Source organism: Sardina pilchardus, chromosome 17 (genome assembly GCF_963854185.1).
Source record: "Sardina pilchardus chromosome 17, fSarPil1.1, whole genome shotgun sequence".
In the NCBI taxonomy this organism is placed as follows: Eukaryota; Metazoa; Chordata; class Actinopteri; order Clupeiformes; family Clupeidae; genus Sardina; species Sardina pilchardus.
In genome coordinates, this window is record NC_085010.1 from 28208627 (window position 1) to 28230295 (window position 21669).

Sequence of the window (21669 nt, forward strand, 5' to 3'; positions counted from 1 at the left end):
GCGCTCCGAAAAAACCTCCTGTTTTTTTTTTTTTTCTTTTTTTGCCAGACTGGACCGTGTGTAATCCTGACTGGAGTGTGTTTGAAGAATTCACCGTTTAAGATGAGATGAGGGGGGACTGCACACCTTACACCTGAACTACATCTCCAACCCGACTGGGCTGACTTCACGGCAGACTTCACAGCTTCAGCCTGAATTCTACATTTTTAACTTGACTAGACAATATGTGTCTTCATTTTGACTGGACTGCATGCCGTTAGGCTAGACTGTTTTTAGGCTGACTGGAGTTCACATTTGTAGCCAGACTGAGCTCTATCTGTCTTTAGTCCGGACTATCTGTAACTGCAAAGCCATAAATGGACCCAAGGGGTGATAACCCCTTTGAAAATACATAAATGTAAACTGCTGTAATCATTCTTATTCTGTGCATATTTATTTTATATGTAAAAATTGTATATAGACATATATATGAATCTATAAAATGCTATAGAAATTTAAGGCTAAAAGGGAAGATTATAGTACTAATCTATTCTTAATATCTTAAGCAAAATGCTGTTACATATTTGCAACTTGCGAGGAAATTAGGTCAAATGGCTTTACTGAGGAGCTAAGGTTCCACAGCTCAATATTTACTAGTGCTTCTTAATGCAATTTTACAGTAATGTAGTCTTTTTAACAGACATACAGATGCTATGACATGAAAATAGCTAAATTATTTAATGCAACAGATTATTTATGAAATTCCATAATATAACTTGTCATTGTCTATTGATTGTTTAATGATTTAATACTTTTCTAACTATTGTGTTTTATCTTTGCTTTTAAAGAATATTGGTCATGTGTCCCCATCACTTTATTAAAAACATTGCTGTGTTTATGCAAACATTTCACAGACCACATTGCCCACATTATAATTTGAATGTCTCGCACTTTACCACAGCAATCTTCTCAGCACTCCAATAAAAATATTTAAAGACTTAAACTTTGAAATAGACTTTTTGTGAGTCTACAGTCATACACCAAATCTCTCTCATTGAGTTCTGCTGCATTTGAGAACACCTATACACAACTACATATTTTTAAAAAGTATGTTTAATAAGGAATATAATCGCCCAAAAGAGTTTCCCAAGAGTTTGTTGGATGAAGAAATGTAAACATGACAACAGATGTGGCTGTTGACTGACACCATACAGAAACTCTGAGAACATTTTGAGAAAAGTTATCTGGTTACCATGTTATCTGTCTGTTATGTCTAACGTCTGCCTAGATGCACATGGGAGCACTGGACTCTCGTCAGGCATCTCTCAGGTGTGTTTACAAACACAGTAAATTCCCAACTCAGAACAGCGCTTGCTCAGTTGTGTAAGGCAGGAAGACATGGCATGGCCACACTCACACTCACAAAGCCTCCTCTCTCTTGAGAATGTGTGCCTGTGCAAAGCCTCAGCTGACTCCACACGCGCTACAAAATCAAGTTAAGGACAGCGCTTCTGAAGATTGGTGGCCTGGACACTGCTACTGACCTGAACAGTGATGATTTTGTTGAGACCAATGTATTTAGTGGTATCTTAAAATATCTCCACAGTCATCCACTAGGAAGGACAAAGGCAGCTTTACAGACTTTGGGAGAAATGAAATGAAGCTATTGGCCAATGATTGATTCTGTACAGGACAGGACAGATCATTTTCGACTTAGTATAAGAAACAAATTCTACTCTAAATCCTATTCTATTCTATTCTATTCTAGGCATTAGGATAGATACACCACATTTAAACGAATTAGCTAGGGATGGACAAACAAATGCATCTACATGAATTTGTATGTGTATGATATTAAATATAATACAGTATGTTTTATTTTAACATATCAAATACCCTATTGTAAGTGTATCAAAATCGACTTTACAAAAAAGCAGTAGCCACACTTTGTGCCTTCCATCTGTCTATTTAATCTATTATTTCATCAGTACACTGTTGATTAAGTGGACAGTGTTTGAGAGCTACAGCTTTTCTCTGCTTACGAGACATGCTATAAATCTGCAGTCAACAGATCAGCTATCCTGACCTGCCTGTTACATCTCATCGAAGCCTAAATACTGTATCAGAGATGTACTCCAAAAGTCACAACTGAACTTGTTAAGTGGTACAAACTAACTTATTGAGAGCCACAGAATGTGGGCTTAAAGCAACCATGTGCAGTTCTAATATCTTAAAATAACAACTTCAAACTCTTGGTACACTGAATAGTCTCTGACATTGTCCATGCATGCCTAAATTAAATGCTTGATATGGCATTAGGTGACACACATGGCAACTGAGGAGGGCAACCACATAATTGCTTCCATGTGCTATGATTGGATGGCCATGCTATTTTACATATTATGATACTGATGAAGTTATCAAGAAAAATAATGAATATTTTTGAATAATGAATCTCAAAGATGGCAGCTATTTTGTAGGCGAACTTCAGAGGTCTAGCCTATATGACATCTGGGATTTGGCAGATGCCTTTCCAAAGCGGAATGCATTTTACCAAGGGACCTGCTGTATAGGCCTTTCACAGAGGTAAAGAGTAAAAGACACAATTATGTCTAACAGATGAGGCAGTGTTCAATTTGTTGCAAATGAACACCATGTAAAATAAACAAAAGTCGAATTCGATCAGGGTTATTTATCTAAACCCAATGTAATCTACATATGGGAATAGCCTTGAGGCTGAGAAACACTCGATACCGCACACGCCTGCTACAATGTGTTTGGCCCATTGAGGGCAAAAGAAACGCTTGGCCAATGAGATACAGGCACTTCCGCCCAAAACTGTTTTCTGTGCACCAGAATTTATCCCACTTCCTTTTCAACTTGTAGTCTGTCAGTCACTGCTAGGATGCTTTAGCGCTAGTATTAACCAACAAGTTTAACAACCTCCATTCACCGGAGAAGCATTTTGCTGTCTGCAAGCCCCATCAGCACAATTTCCACCAGCGCATAAACCGTTCTGTGCACTTTGGAGATGCCGAATATTGTGCTTTTCAGCGGGAGCTCCCACCATGATCTGTCACAGCGAGTGGCAGACCGCCTTGGCTTGGAACTAGGCAAAGTAACCACAAAGAAATTCAGCAACCAAGAAACATGGTGAGTTTTTGCGCAGTGCTGCACTGTAAACCACAACTATCAATCTAATATGTTTTAGCATTTTATTCAACCCTTGGTCAACTGTGTGCATCGAGCACAGCATTATGCACTCTGTGCTGGCCAAACTCGTTCCAACGGTACTCATGGCTAACGTGTGCAGCGTGCATAGGATGTGGTTCTCCTAGAAAAACACATGTGCACCCCATGCATGCAAGTTGTTTTGGAGAGTTTACTGGCCTGTGAGCCTTAACTGGCATAGAACATAGCGTTATATAATAACTACAATTTGCATTTGATGATCACGTCGCATTTCAGCGTTCACACGCGATGCTCACGAGAATGATTAAGGAGCTAGCAAAGTTCGCTAGCTGCGTTATCCTTCTGTGGCTAGATGATAGTCAGCTAACGTGACTATCGTTAGAGAATATCAGTTGTTTATGCTTGTAATGACAGCTGTTGATTGGGAGTTACATATCCAACATGATATAAACGTCTCAATACATCAGGGCTAGATTTAGGTACATTTATTTAACTTTACGTGTCCAATCAAACTGAGCTTGATAACATCGAGATATCGAGAACGTTATCCTGATTATGTCCGAGAGGGTAATGTTATGGTTAAGCCGCTTCTGTCAGATTGGTGTGGCAGTGGACGCTTCCCGTTAGCAGCACAGCTGTATTTCAGTTGTACTCGGCTATTTACTTGTGGAATCCTAGCACAAGGACCTGTTCACTTGCAGCTCCTTGGCAAATTAAAGACATGGAACTTAACATTGTTAGTGTAAACTTCGCCGTAATGTTATCGATCTTTCGTAACAGTTTCAGTTTCAGTTATGACTCCATCAGAAAACGTGGTTTTAGTCCCCCTGTCCATTGCCGTGTTTCCCCGCCGTGTTCAGGTTAGAACCTGTGTTATTAATAGCTCAAATCAATACTTGCTCGTAATAGGCATCACATGATTGCACCACAGGCCTAACATTACGCGTGCAGTGCTACAGGTCCTATCTGAAATGAAATGCGTGTGTGTGTGTTAGTGGAGAAAGGTGACTGACCTATATTTTACATCTTTTACACGTCAGTCAATGTGACGCAATCGCCCCCCCAACAAGAAAAACACTCAGATAGTAAAGATTGAGTAGCTACACACACAACACTGCGGCCATAGTCTCTTAAGTTGCTAGAAAGTACTACAGGCAGGTGTGTTCATGTTGGGAAATGACCTTGACTGGGCATTTGTTTACAGTTGTTGGTTCCCCTTGAAAGGGTATTAAAGTGCAATGGTCCAGTCAAGAAGACTTGCTGTAATCTGCAGCTACTAAATAAAAATCTTAACTGCAATTCAGTTCGCATTGTCACTTTCCCTTCTCTCTCTAGCCAAACGTAAACCCATATACATACACTCATACTCTATGGCTATGGACCAGAAGCTTCTGCATTGTGTGCATTTTGTCCACATGCATTGTGACCTCGGTGCCTGAGCTGATCTCAGATCAGATATTGTCCGTGTGGCCGACAACCCTCCTGGTCCCGTGCATCTCGTGCCTGTCCCTCACATGGGTTGTGCGGCCTGCCCAGATGCTCCTAATTCATTTGCGCCATGGGCCCCTCAGAATTGTCTAGAGGTCACATGAGCTTGATGGCTACCAGATGACGAGGGGAATATCTGCTGAGAGGAATGTTTCACGTTAGCGTTACTTTTTCCCTTGGGATCAGAGATTCTTTGTATTTTTTTTTTGTTTTGTTTCTGAGCCACAGAGATTGCCGTTGGTTCTCACAGGTTCTGTTTTGTTGTTAACACAATTAGCTTTCTCAGAGAGATATCAATTGTTTTTGTAGCTTCCTAATCTTTAGTTTAAAGTCTTGACATAGCAAATGAATACAATACAATTGATTTACTTTAAATAATTCATTCAATCCGATTGAACTAATCAAATTACATATTCAGATGTCTTTATGTGCTTTATTTGATTTGAATGACCTTAGACTCAAATTTGAGTTTGAGTTGAGACTCAATTTACGTACTTCTTCAAGGGAATGGAAGCCTTCACTGTACATTTCTTATGTTGTTAATACCCATACATAGATAGCAGTTTGCTAGTAACTTTCCTAACTATGCTCACTTATTTAGACATGCTCATAGACCAGAGGAGTACACATGTGTGATTTACTACTTGTTTCGCAGGGCAGATGTAAGCCAAATATTTAAAAGGCAAGGGAATGCTTTGGACTCTTTCAGCAGCCCTCAGTATTCCTAGTTTAAAATTGGAACTGAATTGAGTTGAAACTGAATATAGCATCACGTGGAATATGCAAAGGTGGACTGTTTCAGAAATCCGAATGAGTGAAGTGCTCTCTGATGCAACTGGTTGTTTGTTGACAGCGTGGAGATCGGGGAGAGCGTGCGCGGGGAGGACGTGTACATCGTGCAGAGCGGCTGCGGCGAGATCAACGACAACCTGATGGAGCTGCTGATCATGATCAACGCGTGCAAGATCGCCTCCTCGTCACGCGTCACCGCCGTCATCCCCTGCTTCCCCTACGCCCGGCAGGACAAGAAGGACAAGGTTGCCCACCGCACGCCGCTCATGCACGAGACAAACACCTCCAAATCACAACGTGCTCACCATTGTCAAGCCCTTAGTGACCTCATCCCTGCTGACATGTAGAATGCATTGCTGCCTTAGCATAAAAGCATAATCTATAGGTTGCTGCTTTGGCATAAAAGCATAATCTATAGGTTGCTGCTTTAGCATAAAAGCATAATCTATAGGTTACTGCTTTAGCATAAAAGCATAATCTATAGGTTGCTGCTTTAGCATAAAAGCATAATCTATAGGCACTCATGTTTTTTTTTTATTATTATTTCAGATGGTGGCAATAACTTTAAGAAGTGCTTTTCACTGCTTATGTTTGTTATAGAAAATGAAGCGGCGTTTGAAGCCGTGTAGGATTTATACCTTTATAATGTGTTTCAGTTTAACCTGAAATCTAGGCTAGTTGAACAGAAGTGTGTATAGTAGGGCAATGGTGCGTTTTACAGGGCCTCCTCAAAGCACAAAGCAGTGTTTGTTTTGCAAGTAGATGAAATCAATCTTCAGCACAGTGATCTGCGGGGGTAAAATAAACAGTCTCCCACGTCTCATTGATCTCAATTGTCTATCTTGTCAGGCCGTGTACGGCAAGTTGAGAGATGCAGGATGGCATGCTGGTTTATCAGGTTTCAAAAGGTCACTTCTACATGCTGAGTCTCTGTGGCAGATGTTGAACAGTGCACCCACAAACACAGTTAGGAGTGCAGATTTCACAATAGGTGGACCGATCGACAGATCACTCAAACACTCACATAATCACACCGTGTTCATCATCTAAAAATGTGCAGAGCAAGGGTTTAGAAACCCACATCACTGCTGCACTGCTTCTGACTGCAGACAACATTCATACCTGTTTATTTAATTATGGAAATGGTGGCTTACATAAACACTGAGAGTAGTGGGGTTTTATTTGTATTTTTTTAAAGCAGACCTGTGAGCAGGGGTTTCTGAGATGATATGAGGACAAGGCCTGTGGTAGAGCCTACTGTAGCTATTCTCTCTGGAACTCTGTTGACTAATTGAGGTATTTCGCCATCAGACCACAGGTCAAGGTTTACATAAGGTTTCACGAGTTCAACAGTTATGTTCCGTGAGTTTATCTGTATTCCACAGCGTTTATATGCGTCAGCATGCATTCTACATTTCAACAGGGTGTATATTCTGCCTATATTAAAATGAAAATAGAAAATAAAAATCCCAGGGTTACACTATGCATATTATGCGAAATGTTGAATGCCAGATGCAGAATCCTAGGAAGTCAAGAAAGGATCCTAAATGGTGGCCCTATTATGACTTCACAGGATGAACCATTATAGCTATTTTTTATAACCGTGTTATTGGCATTATGTTCTGAAGACAAGAATGATCTAATGCATTACTTCTCAAAAACAAAATGGCAGTTTAAAAACCATGGTTACCGTACTGGTTTGCCAGGTCTCATCTGTTGTGTCCTCTCTTAGAGCCGGGCTCCTATCTCCGCTAAGCTGGTGGCCAACATGCTGTCGGTGGCTGGAGCGGATCACATCATCACCATGGATCTTCACGCCTCACAGATACAGGTCAGTGTCTGGACGCTGAATGGTCAGAAGGTTGTGCCTTCATGTAACCGGAATGCAGGCATGCTAAGCATTCAGACTGCTTACATTTGGATTTAAAAGGCCTCTTGGGTGGTTAAATGACCAAGTGCACAGGTGAGACATGGTGCTATTCACCTGTCTTATCACGAGTCTCCGAGCTTTACAGCTAGGAACGTTGCTGGCCACTTCTGTTCAGATTTGACACTCACTGCCTTCATCTTTTTCACCAGAAGTGTCCTTGTCAGTAGGCATTAACATTTACACTTAAAAAAGACACGTGGGGAAATGTGTCTCAAGCCATCAAGGAAAATGCTTTGAGTGATTTGGATAAAAACGCACTTGATGGTCATTTACACTTATATTTAGTCCTGTCCACTTGTGATCTGATAGGCCAAGACGTGTTTTAAGCCAAGTGTTGCAGTGTCCTGAGGCAAATTCACTGTGTCCTGAATAAGATTGAGCTGTGTGTTACTGTAATTTGGGTCATTATGGTATTGCTGCCCCCCAAATAGTTTTAACTGCACTGGAATTTGATTTTTCAACTAAATCAGAATGTAGAACCTGTTGCTAAATCTGGAAATTAGTAAAGTGTCTTCTTTCTTCTTAGGGTTTCTTTGATATTGCGGTGGACAACCTCTATGCTGAACCTGCCGTGCTCCAGTGGATCCGTGAGAATATTCTAGAATGGAAGAACTGTATCATCGTCTCACCTGACGCAGGGGGAGCAAAGAGGTAGGTCGCTAGAAGCATGTCTGTAGACGCTAGACGCTTGTCTTGGACCGGATCCCTTTTTAATCAAATTGAATGGATTTTACAAAAACTTAGTTCACACAAGGCTGCTATTCTCTCAAGGTCGAAGACAGTCAGTTGAGTGAAGCTCTTTTGTATACTCGGGTAATAATGTAGCAGAGACCCAACAGATAAGAGGGCACCTTGAGCTCCAGTAAAATGTGGTGAAATGTGTCGCAGGCATACAGATTTAGCCCCTCAATGGCTCCATTGTTAAGTCCCTCTCCTGCACTCATTGTATCAGATGACATACTTTTGAGACTTAGTTTGCGTCACAAGTGTTCCGCTTTGCAGAACATGAACAAATCTTTCACCTTTTTTTTTAGAGAGAGGCTGTGTTCTCTCCTAAGCCTTGTCTTTAAAGTGGTCTCCGTCCTAGTCTGTCTACCGCCTGTGTGGTTGGAATTGCACTATTTCTATCTAGCCTCCTATCTTGGTGTTACTGATGCTCTCTTTCTCCCATCTCAAGGGTGACCTCCATTGCCGACCGGTTGAATGTTGAGTTTGCACTCATCCACAAGGAGCGCAAGAAGGCAAACGAGGTGGACCGCATGGTGCTGGTCGGAGATGTGAAGGACCGCGTGGCCATCTTGGTGGACGACATGGCAGACACGTGCGGAACAATCTGCCACGCAGCCGACAAGTGAGTCGAGCACGAGAGCCCCGACTACCCAAACTACCCAAACCCAACCCTGCAACTCAAACACAATTACATAGGCGTCCGCTGTAAAGACTGCACTATTCAGGGGTTTTAACACCAAGAATGATGTGAAGGAATTATGAGATGAAAACGGATAGATACCAAGCCGCGGGAAAATGTCACCTATGATATGCTTAAAACATTAAGGTTTTTTATATCCATCAAAAGGAAGATTGTTGGTTCGAGCCCAACTCCTCCTGACCCTGTCAAAGTGTCCGTGAGCAAGACACTTTACCCCAGTGCTCCCGATGAGCAGCCGTACATGAAAGCCTTTTGGCTTCATACATGACTGGCAACATGGGGGACAAACACAGTAACATCCTATAAGGTGCCTCAATGTACAGAATTAATTAACTGGGTGGTGAAACTCCACTGTTTCGCATCAGGGAGTTTTTTGCCTCTGTCTCTTCCATTATTTCTGCAGATCAGGACACCTTGGTTGATGTTATCCCTTACATAAATCCTCATGTCAAAGGTTATGGTCGTGGGGTTCATGCCCTAATGTTCTCCTTCAGTGTCTTATCTGTATCATTTTCAACTTTTAGTCTTGTACCACTTGCAACACCTGACCATTTAAGTTCCTGAAGTTAGTTACTTTTTATTTTTTTTCAACTTTTAGACATGCTCTTAGGGGATGATAAAACAGAAGACACATCTATTGCTTTGAAGTTGGCTACATGGTGATATAAAATCAAGGCCGGTTCTAGACGGCTCTCATCTACATCCAAGCTGGGCTTTAGCCCAAGGGACTATTCTTACTGAGTATAGTAACCCCTATTTCGCTTTGAAGGGTCACAAATATTGTTCAGCTTCAGGACCAACGGCGTGCTCTCAGTATTTATGTGAAGTTACAAGAGTCCTGCTTTTATTTTTATGTAGAGAATTATCAGTAAGAGTAACAATAAGAACTGGTATCTTAGCTGTATTGATATTGTATCATTAAAATTACCCACCCCTAGGTCTGAGAGATATGGTTATGGTTGTTGTACATGGTCTTAACACCAAAGGCAGAAATTGTGCAACGCTGTGCTTTTGACAAACCTCATTAATATCGCAATATCAGTGATTTTTCTTCTTTTAATGATGTTGTTATTGTTTGTTATTGTGTTGTTATAAGGTTGATCTCTGCTGGAGCAATAAAGGTGTACGCCATCCTCACGCACGGAATCTTCTCCGGTCCCGCAATCTCGCGCATCAACAACGCTCCCTTTGAAGCTGTAGTGGTCACCAACACCATCCCCCAGGAGGAGAAGATGAAGCAATGTCCCAAAATACAGGTACTGAATACACACGCAGGGCATGGTAGCATACTGCTGAGAACACACACACACACACACACACACACACACACACACACACACACACACAGACTGACTCAGACTGGTATGACCACACAAGTATTAAAGGTCCCAGAGAATGGAAATCATTTTTTTCTTGGTTTTCATGAATTATGAGAGGTTGTGCATAAACAAAGAGCTATCATGAACATGAGGCATGGTTGTGCCCTCCTTCATATGGAAATCTTGAACTTAGAAATAGACACTAAAAAACGGGCGATTCAGCAAAACTGCTTGCTTGTGATGTCAGACCTCGCAAAGCCATTGAAGTTCAATTGGGGTTGCCAAAGAGGGCGCCATTTAGTCAAACAGACCATTTCAATACCCAGCCTAAATATATGGTTTTAATTAGTCTTGTAAAATTGCAATTGAGTTTATTTTTTTAAATCAAAGTTGAATATATACTATTTTAACATCAGAGAACACAGTGCAATACTCAATTCATCCATTCTCTGGGACCTTTAAGACCATGTGGAAAGCAGTATTTCTTGTAAAAGTGACCTGAACTTGACATAAACTTGAATCAAACAGAAGTCAGCCCAGAGAAATGGACTCCTTGCTGTGCTGGTTAGCCCTGTAGATTCACCACGGGCATTACTCAATTGGTTGCATACATGCTGATTCATGTGACCCAGGCACTAATAGGACTGGTGTGATGTCTGCCCCATCCTACTGCAGGTCATCGACATCTCCATGATCCTGGCCGAGGCCATCCGGCGGACTCACAACGGGGAGTCGGTGTCCTATCTCTTCAGTCATGTGCCCCTGTGAAGTGCTCGCTCGCGGGCAAGGCTTTTTGCACCTCTCGTTCCCGCCAGCCAGTCGATGCTCTGCTCCTGCCACACACACATATACACACACACACACACACCTTTGTGAGGCCACCGTGTGCGGAAGTTCACAGCAAGTGGTTGCTTGTCATTTCATGGTTGAAAGTCATTTCTACATTCCTTTCGTCATTCCCCCCACAATGCAGAGCACCACCTGGACAATCTGTTTTCTTGTTTTGTTTTTTTGTTTAATTTATGTATACATAATGATTTTTTTGCCACTGTCATCCAGGCCCAGAGATCTTGTAGTTGCCTTTACCAAAGATCTTGTCGCCTAACCATTTCTTTCTTTCTTTGTTTTGCCTCATTTGATTTTTTTCACACAAATGAAGCTCTTGTCATCCGTTGTCAGCACAGCTCAAATGTATTAACTGTGCCTCCTGATGATGTGATGTTGACTGTGATGGTCCCCTGTGTTGCACCTCTAGTTCCTGTCTTGTCAGTCTTAACGGGTACACTAGTGAGGTATTCCAGTTCATCTGTGGACCTCTTCAAGACCTGGATTAAATCCCCTCAAACACTGGGAAAGGGCATGTTTCCCATGCTTTTAAGCCAGTAGTTGACTTTTCCATCCACGCTTCCAGTGTCTTATGGTAGTGGCTTCTGTATGGTCATTGGTTTCAAACTCACTCTTCAATTATGATGTTATAGCTGGTTGTAGCAATCAGAACAGCGTTAACACATTAACTCCTTTTGTGCTATGATCCCTTGTAGCCATAGTCTTTATTTCCTGATGTAATTCCTGTAATGTACTGATTGATATAGAGTTCAAACACCCATGTTTTTGTTTTTTTTATTCCTGCCATATGTATTGTTTGTTTTGGGGCACCCTTGTCAATAGATGAGAGATGTTTCCGGCCCCGAATCCCTTGACCTGTAGCTCATTCCCATGCACATACTGACGCTGACAACCAATCGCCCTATGGGATCGTTTCATTGTTGCACCTTAACACAAATGTATAGTCACCCCTCCCCCACATCCCAGCCTGTTTCTGGCTTTATCTAAAGGCACCTTTGTTGATACTGATGCCCAGTCGTTCTTGTCTCTACCCCGCCCCCAACCTGATTTGCTGCACATGACTATATCTAGCCTTACTGCTCATTCGTTGTGATTTATAGATTTACCAAATAGGTACAAGTCAGCCAACTATGCCTTTTTGCGGTGAGGGTGTACCCTTGTACCATCATTAAATATTTAATGTGACAGAAGTTCTGCTTTTCAGTAGTATACCATGTAGGTAAAAAACCCTGATGTACAATTCTAGGGGAAGGCTGGGTATCACTGTCTTTCAAAGGAAGTGCACAAGACTTTTGACTGTTATGAATAGTCAAGTGTTGACTAGCAAAAACCTCAAACCAAAATTACACTTACTAGGCTTACTAAATCCGTTAGTTTATGATTGCATGTTCGCTTTGACCTTGAATTGATCCTGGAAACCTCAACTCTCACTTGGAGGTCTAATTGGATCGTCCATATTTACACTCTTAGGGCTGGTCTCTGGTACATAGATTAAGCCCTAATGCTGGACCGAAAGAGAATTTAAATTGAATATTGAAGTCATTCCATTGACAAAAAGGTTGTAGTCTAGGACTAGGCTTAATCCAGTTACAGGGAACCAGCTCTAGTTGCTCAAAGTAAGACTGCCTCTTGAGCAGTTAACCCTGAAAAGATTCCTTCAGTTCACACTGCAGCATTCTATTGTCAAGGAGTGAACTTTGTTCCCCTTGGAAATGGCACCACACACACACACACACATACATACACATACACCTCTTGGACCAGTGTATAGAGTTCACCTGTCTAAACTGACCTCTACCCCCTGACCTTAATACAGGTGTTGTATTGCTTGATCTCTGTCAATCTGTAATGACCATTCCAAATGTTTGAGTTTTTTTTAGATTCTTGTCCACTAGTGTTGAACACTCGGGACCCCAACTGAAGTTCAGCAGGGTGTAACAGGCAGTTCATTAGATCATTCTCCCCAAGTGCTGTGGGAAGAGCATGCAGAAATGCAGTTATCATATTTTTATGCGGTTAGTGTCCTTTTTCTCTGACAATGAAAATAAAGTGCTGTTGGTGACTGACAAGGCATGGGTGGTTTTAAGTTAATTCAGCAAATATGCATTGGTCCCCAGTGGAGAGTTATTGCTGTTACTGTGTTCAACAGCATACAATGGAGAAAGCATGAAGCTGTACAATGTTTCATCTGTTAAGGGTAGTCAACTGGCAGATTGTCCCATGTTTTAGATATTGTTTCTTTAATAAAAACACTACATCACTTGTCATGGCTATCAAGTTCTTATACACTCATTGTTTGACCCACATGAGTCAAACCATCCAACAAAACTGATCAGGTAAAGATACTGTAATAATATCAAAGTGGGCATTGGGTTATGTAGTTTGCTGACACCAAATGTCTGGTTAAAAGGAGTGGGGTCATTTCATGGCAAAATGAAAGGCATACATGATTCATGGCCATGATGCATGTTACTGGGAACGCCTACCATAACAACCATCCAACTCTTCGCCTGACGCTGCAATGCTTCGAAAACACCACCAGATGTCACTCATTCCTGACTAAAGAAATGAATCTGACTGAAATCCTTCCTCTATGGTAGCTTCTTGTGATGGTCCCACAGGATGGTATGGATGGTCCTCCTCGTTGCTAGCAGTTTGTCTTCCTGCAGTCCTGTTTTGCTGTGTTGTTGAACCTGGAGATGCATGGGTGTTGATTTAGTAGTACTCAATACGCAGGTACCATGAGTGTTTCCTTTTAAGCTCCGATACTCTAGTCTCGGCTGGAATAATTTGTCTGATAGCTAACGTGCTAGCACCTAGCTAACGTCACCACGATAATGGCAACACTACTTACTAGGCAAACTCTGAAAGTTCGCCTTGTAGAAAGTCGAGTGTGTCAAACTTGTAATGCTAGGATGCAGTGTGGAAGTATTATTTCTTGGACTTCACTGGCCCATGGCGATATCTAATAAGAAACTTAATCTAATAAGAACATCTATTCTTAATTTTTAAATCAATTAGCCTACAGTGCGCAAAATCGCTACAGAGTCCTATGTGATTAACCAATTAACATCTCTGTTATCTCTTCACTAGGACTTTACTTTACAGTTGGATCTCAACTTGGATAGGCTCTGGGTCTTCCCAAAATGGTAGGTTTTCTCATGATTTAATAGCTATAACGAGAAGTTGTCAGCACAACACTTTGTGCACTCACTTTAAACATTAGGTGATAATGATACAATAACTGAAAAATAAATATTGTTTATTCTTGGGTAACAACCTATGCTGGAACCCTTGTTAACATCAATTTCAGAATAGAAAACTAGAATCTAGATCTTTGCAGCAGCAGAATGCCAAAACATCTCATAATATTCACTCACAAAAGGGACCACTGATGATAACTATATGTGGAGGATGTCTGTTTTGTTGTTAAAGGGACACTTCACCGATTAGCATTAAGCTTTGTATCTTTAGAAAACCAGTCATGTTTTGAATGGTCGTGCATCATTCCCTCAGTTTGCCTTGAGATGGGAGAAATACGGATTTCAATGAAACCCATGCATAGGACTTCCTGCTTTCAATGAAGTGTCCCTTTAACTATTTTTGTGACATTGATGTCTGTTAATGATTGTGTAATTCTCCTCTTTAGGCCGGCTCGAGACCCCCAGGCAGCTGGTACGATCATCCTCTGTACGCACGCTACTGGCAGCACTACGACCATGCAATGAACTGGTACCAGAAACACCAGCGAGCTTACAGGAAAGCTATGGAAGCTGCTTATGGTCCCATGGCTTTTCCCACCCGCCATAGAAATATTCCCACCCGCTCAGCCCGGCGCATGGGTGGGTCCACTTCCAGGCACTCGAGGGACGAGGAGAGGGATCGGTCTGGGAGTGAGAAGGAAGAGGATTCTTCGGAGAACGAAGGGAGTGAGATCGAGTGTGATGTCACCAACATGGAGATCTCCGAGGAGCTCCGAGAGTACTTTGCTCAGACTGAACGGCATAGGGAAGAGCTGAGTGAGTTCTTGTGTTGAGTTCATCAGTCCTCAAAGCACGCTCAGTTTTATTCACACACACACACACACACACACACACACACACCCATCAATTCAAATCTCATCTTCCCAAGGCCTAATGTGAGAAGCATTTCCAATGCTTCCAACATTACTAACCTTTTTCATACATTAAACCAGTATCAGGAATTCAGATATTCCCCACTTACAGTTTTTGTGATGGAGGAGCTTTTGTTAAGCTAGGCTACCCTTGCACAAACTCGCTCTTTTGTGCTGCTCCCCTCCAACTTGCCAAGCGCAAGAGCAGCAGCCTGAGCTGCGATGTGCCAACCTCATTACTCTGCCCATTAAATGCCCTGTCTGACACACAGTACCGGACACCATGTCCCAGGGAACCCAGTGACCCAGCACTCGCTGAGCTCCAGTATGGCCCAGAACCAGTGCAGTCCCATGACCCAGAGCCAACAATAGCGCCGGTTCAACTGAACAAAGAGGGCTTTTTGGTCAGATGACATTTGGTGACCTTTGTTATTGTGAATGATAATAATTGATGGTAAACTCGGCCGCTCTTGTCCCAAAGATCTTCTCTTTTTTGGCTTGATATGTAAAACTGAGAACTGACTTGAACTCGCTACACTATTAGCTTTTGTCATTATTTCCTGATGACTCCAAATTTGTGGGAAGCTGCCATTCAATTCCAATGAAATTTAATGAGTAGTGTTTGGGCTCTGTTCATGTGTGACATATCCTATCATAATGACATTTAACTCTCTGTTTCTGCCTCTTATTGCCTTTTGTTGTTTCCTCTCCTCTCTTTTCTTCTCCTGTCTTCTGCACACCCCCCGTAGAGCGACAGCAGGAGGAGGAGGCGGTCCGGCACGAGGCCTACGTTTTTGCCGATCAAGACTTGCGTCGGTCGGCCACAGATCGGCGCTCGGTCTCGGCCCCTCTGGAGCGTCCGGGGGAGAGGAGGAGTGCGGAGATGAAGAGGCTGTATGGGGAGGACGCGGCGCGAATTCAGGCCATGGAGACGGCCATGCAGCTCAACTTTGATCGCAACTGCGACCGTCTGCAGCCCAAATACTGGCCCGTGATTCCGCTGAAACTGTGAGGCTTCTGTTCTAGTCAAGCCCACACTCACGGAACTGATCTTTTTATATGTGTGTATTGACCTTGGCCCGGGTTTCCTAGATTCGTTAAGAAGCTCTTAAGTGCTAAGAACTTCTAAGGAGCGCTCTAAGAACGCTCCTAAGAAGTTCTTAAGCACTTAAGAGCTTCTTAAAGAATCTGGGAAACCCAGCCCTTGTTGTTTGTTGTTTGTCTTTCATGTCTTTTGGTAGCAAAATAAAGGTGATAGCTGGCACTAGTTACTGCAATTTGATGTTGATATGGATGAACAGGGTGACATTCTGGTATATGTTATCTTGGTTGACTCTAGTGTCTATGTGTTAGATTTCACTACTGCTCTCAGCTCTCAGAATTTTCTGTGCCTTCAACAGCAACTCCCAGGACACCATCCGACCAATAGGGGGCTCTGTAGGGTTGCTCCCATTGCTCCTTCGGGTGAGAGACATCCCTCTTAGATGGAGCCACAAGTACCCTCAGTATGTGTTAGTAGTCTCATCAGATGTGCTCGTCAAACCATGTTTATCATTTAGATGATGCCTTGGGAAGATTGTACACAACCGTCAGTGCCTGTGCACTTCAGGCAATATCTAAAAATCCTTTGAGCCAAACCAAGTGTGTGTGTTTTTTTTTTTTATGATTAGTGGTACACTCTTCGTTCTCCGAATGGTTACTTTCTCTGATCACAGAATATCAGTCTCTCTGTTGCCATAGGAACGTGCCGTAATCCCCATGGGAATGTTCTTTGTACCCTGTAGACACATCAGTGTTCTTTCGACGCCCATCTGTTCCGACCCCCTCAGACCAGAGCGGACGCCATCTTTGGACCCTTTTCCCCAAATCTCCTTTCGCCCAACGCTACTAACGTGACCCGATCTGTTTCCGCTGGCCTGTTAATGAACTGAGGGTGCAGGGGAGGTGGTGGTGAAGGAGGGGGAAACGTTGCATTTTCATTAATCTGGCTCAGCCATGTGTGGATGACTTCATGCTCCAGGCAGCGTCCGAGCATACGGACCAGGCTCTTGTGTGCATATGGGTGTGGGGGCGTCCTTTTATTTCATTTTTTTTTTTAAATTTTCAGGATGTGTCCTGAAGTCCGCACCCACACATGCAAAGAAGCTTCGAAAGGGCAGCTCTGTCCACTGCGGTCACGAAGGATTGGGGTGAGATGCGCAGCGCATACCTTAGTGAAAGCCACCTGGTTGCTCAGTCTGACATGTCAGTCTTGAGAGTGTGCTTTCAGGGTGAATTCCTTACTGCCCAAAACAAGATGGCGATGTGCTGCTTCCTGAAGCCAGAGTGTGTGTGTGTTTTAGGGACTTTTTTTGTGAAGCTCTTGAGTGGTGCTGAAGCAGAGCATGGTTGCCGTGGCACTCTCCTCCCCTTCATCATCTTCGCCAAACTAGGTCACTGCCCACACACACACACACACATAGCCATGCACACACTCGCACACATGCACACACACAGGCATATACTCACTAATGCGTTTTGTCTGTTCCTTTTTTGAATTTCTGAGGCACTTAAGTCCTCTGGGCACTGCTAGAACTGTTGCCCTGACTTCCTTTTATTGTACAGAGCGAGGTTTTTTTTTGTACGAAATGCTTGAAATTCATTCTGGAGGCATTGCTCGGAAATAAAAGTTCTTCTTGATTTGAAACCTGATGGGCCTGTCTGAACTGACAGACAGAAGAATGGATTGATGGCCCTGCTTGAGACGGCATAGCCAAAGTCACATTCCATTAGTGCTGCTCCTGCTTTCGATCCCCTTAGAAACCTATTTCAGCTTGCTCATGGTATTGCATCCACATATATCCACAGTGTTATTACTCAACCAGTATATAGCTCCAGTCATGTCAGATCACATCACCTCTCTCCACAGGTGGATAGTGGCCTATGTTGTCTGTATCTGAATTTAGACTCTGGACGGTAGTGTCCATAAAAAAATTAGTAAATAATAATAAAAAAACAGACTTATGTGCACATGTACATTTGATTTATTTTAGATAAGTTATCCTCTATGAATAAGTAATGGTACAATGGATTAACATTTTATGGGAAGACTTGTGTGATTTGCCAAATTGGCCAGACACGTGGATGGATGATGAGAACATTTCTGTGGATAGGTATTTGAGAATGGGGGTAGATCGTATCAGTTTATAAAAGGCTTACAAAGGGGAAAAAACGTTCAGTTGTGTAGGCCTACAGAGTAAATCACACAGAGTAATGTTAGGTTTTGGTCTGCACAAGCTAAGCCCTCCTGTTTCTTCTGGAACGGAGCAGCTAAATGAATCAAATGGACAGGAGTCAAACGCCATCACTCACCATGGAATTGTGGAGGAACGAGGAGCAAAGAATTCATCTCAGTAGAACCGACTCAAGGTTTAGGCCAGGGCAAGCTTTGTGACCTCGAGACACCTGCACACATTATTAGATAGATCTGTAGCGGCCTACATTTACATTTGGAAGAGAGCCATTGTGCAAACAGAGCGTGTTTTATTGTTATATTGGTGCTGACTGTATCCAGTGCCATTGTTCACATAAGGTATGCTTCACTGTGTCAGTCGGACAATTTTATATGTGTTCAACACAGAAAATAATCCCTAGACTAGACCTAGCCTACATGCTTGAAATTCAGCTTTACACCCGGTGCCATGGTTACCCCATGGATCCTTTTTCAACTCCTTGCAAAATAATGTCTAGGCCTTTCCTGAATGTCAAGCAGTCCTGCACCAATTACAGAGTTTACTTGTTATTCTACACACGCTGCTCAGAGGAGTGTGTGTGTGTGTGTGTGTGTGTGTGTGTGTGTGTGTGTGTGTGTGTGTGCCAGTGTGCCACTTGGGTTGGCTGCTTGGCCTTCCTTCAAATGTTCAAATTTGAATAGGGTTCCCAGACCGCTGGGGTTCTAGTTGCTAAGGCACAGGGTTTTGGAATATCCGGCAATTCATTCACACCCTTTCTCATGCCGATTCCAGTGACATAGGCTACCCAATCCCAAAAACCCTTGAGAGGTCTTGGAAAGTCTCAGTAAACACTGACACTTATTTGTGTCTCGATAAGTAGTCTGGGAAAACCAACCAAAAACGCTTTACCTTTTATCCAATATGCCAAATGTGGTGAAAATGCTGCCCCCCCCCCCCCCCCCCCCCTCTTGAATCCCACTGAGAGCGGTCTTATCAAATGACACAAAAGCAGATCTCATTTTGAACCCTGAATCTGTGCCACAGAGCTGAGGCTTTCCGCGTCACGTTTGTGAAGGTTTGGTGTGCTCTGCCAAATGTAACAGGAGCGCTGTCCACATCGATACCGTTCCAGTGGTGAGATCCACAGCCTGTCCAGCGGCGCGCAGGTTACAGCCTTCAGAAACGGTGCTCGTTAGCGGGAAAGGGGAGTCGGAGCACAAGCAGGGGACCCCCAAGTTGTGACGTCACACTAGAATAGGGGAACGGGGCACCGAGAGCAGAAAGGGAGTTCAACTTTTGTTTGGTCGAGTTAACCCGAACTCCACGAAACTCCCGGTCGGTCCCTTGTTTTCTCTCGCGAAGGCAACGAAATGGGTATGTAGCCTTATAATACGTTTTGCATTGTCGTTTTTGTGGCTGATGTATGTGAGTTTTTTGCAGTCTTTTATTGCTTGCAAAATTAACGTTTTAAAGAACTTTGGCGCACATAAAATGGGTGTGCTATTGTCAAGCTAGTTCAGACAGTTTGCATAGACTGTGGCGGTTCAATAAATAATTTAGCAACACAATGTTCCGGATTAATAATATTGTTGCATAGTTTGTGTTAAACTGCCTGTTGCGCTCCGTTGTGCAAGAACATTTAATCTGCAGAATATCCGCTGTAAGAATACTGTCCCTGCCTGGACATCACTGAGGCAATGTAGCCCTACAGAAATGCTTTGCTTTGCTCTCCTGATTTGCGCCTTTTTATTATCCGGAGTTTTAAAGAATGTTTAAGCCATAGAGTGCGCTGCGGTGCACTCTTGATCGTGACTATGAATGTTTTCTGTGCGAGTGTGGGTTTTGCGCTGCGTGATTCTTACTCTTAATTTCACCCACGCATGCTGTTTTCTCGTTAAATGGCCCTGAGTGAGCTGGGACTGCCCCTGACAGGGCGAGTTGGCCTCCGCGCTGGTGAACTGAGCTGATGTATGAGAAAGAATTCCAGTGTTCATTTGTCCCAGCTGTGTCCTTGGAATGATCAATTCTCTTGCACACGCATTCTTCTTCAGTGTGCTGTATCCTGCCAGACTTCGGGCCATTACCCCCAGATTTCACACACACACACACACACACACACACACACACACACACACACACACACACACACACACACACGTTGTGGACATTGGACAATACGCCACTAGTGCATACATTCTATTGTCAGGGCCTTTAGTCTTAAGGTCAGGGTCGGTGATGAACTATTCACAAGACTTTTTGTCTTAAATGTAACTACATTTGATAAATGGAAGCACATGGAAGCACATCACCTCCTCTGTGAGTGCTTGTAATCCCACAGCAAGCTGACTTGCTGTTTGCTTGCAGAGTGTGAGTGAGAATGAGTTGTCGGAGGTCCCCAGGTTCTACAGGGGCAGTTATGGCAGTGGACACATGCACAAAGGTGCCACCCTTCGAAAAGGATCTCATAAGTCTCTGCGGTGGAGAAGTGTGTTTAGATGGCAGACAACAGTGCACTGTACAGCGTCCAGGTCTGGCCCTCATTTTCACCATGTTCTCTGGGCCGTCCTTGTGATGTGCTGGAGGAGATAGATAGACCGTTAGTGGGCCATCTTCATCACCACAATTAAAACTCCATCATGTGTCTTACGTACAGTATGTCACAGGATTAATAGTTGCAATAGTGGCTTACCAAAAGCTTTTACCAGGCTCATTGGAATGCCTGTTTTTCTATGTGTTTGTTAAGTAACGGTTGTGTTTTATTGATTGTATGTATGGCCCAAATAGAAAGAGCAATTGAACTCCCCAAGAGAGCCTTCTCATTTAGCTTTGCTTCTACGGGTGACCTCACAGTTAAACACAAGCCACCATCCATAAATTATTTACCTACCCCCTGAGAGAGAGAGAGCAGTTGACCCATGACTTTCCAGTTGAAGAGAAAGAGACTGATACAATGTCTGTTTTGAACTGTGTGAAGTCAGTGGGTGGTTTTGCTGTTGGAATCTGCTCCTGAGAGAGAGAAACGATACTGTGTTGTCACACCCAGCGCTAACAGCCTTAGCAAACGCGCTAGGTGACGTCACGCCACGCCAGCAAACTTACCGTGCGTCCGATGCAGGCCCGTTGCACAACAACCTCGAGAGCCGTTCAGCTGATTTAGGATCCGGTCCCAATTGGATTAGCAGGGGAGGTACTGGGCAAACAACTCTCACTTCCTTATCCTTCCCCTGGTCATCCAACCACGTCGTTCGGGCCAGCTCCAGAGTCCAGATCAGGGGCCTTTCTCCTTGTGCAAGTGGAGGATATTAGGAGCCGTTGGCTCTGCAGCCATTCTCATCCGCTTTGGCACAGGTAGCCTAGCTGCCCATTTG

At 43.3% G+C, this 21669-nt stretch overlaps 3 protein-coding genes across 3 annotated transcripts in view; all 3 read left to right on the plus strand.

The window, feature by feature from the left end:
• The first annotated feature begins 2863 nt into the window (after positions 1–2863).
• On the plus strand, positions 2864–13240 carry LOC134061893 (ribose-phosphate pyrophosphokinase 2-like). The gene is made up of 7 exons (XM_062517714.1): positions 2864–3132; positions 5513–5696; positions 7184–7282; positions 7908–8032; positions 8559–8732; positions 9907–10066; positions 10805–13240. The coding sequence occupies exons 1-7, from the start codon at positions 3011–3013 to the stop codon at positions 10895–10897; spliced, it is 957 nt and encodes a 318-aa protein (XP_062373698.1). The 5' UTR covers positions 2864–3010; the 3' UTR covers positions 10898–13240.
• Positions 13241–13605: 365 nt separating this feature from the next.
• gemin8 (gem (nuclear organelle) associated protein 8) lies at positions 13606–16356 on the plus strand. Its single transcript, XM_062518504.1, has 4 exons — positions 13606–13711; positions 14069–14124; positions 14625–14994; positions 15839–16356. Exons 2-4 carry the CDS (start codon positions 14122–14124, stop codon positions 16099–16101), a joined length of 636 nt encoding a protein of 211 aa, XP_062374488.1. The 5' UTR covers positions 13606–13711; positions 14069–14121; the 3' UTR covers positions 16102–16356.
• Positions 16357–19424: 3068 nt separating this feature from the next.
• gpm6ba (glycoprotein M6Ba) overlaps positions 19425–21669 on the plus strand; it is a 37728-nt gene continuing 35483 nt past the window's right edge. The window contains exon 1 of the mRNA XM_062517711.1: positions 19425–19675. Within this exon, the coding sequence (XP_062373695.1) occupies positions 19672–19675 (4 nt within the window). The 5' untranslated portion in view covers positions 19425–19671. The remainder of the gene's footprint in view (positions 19676–21669) is intronic.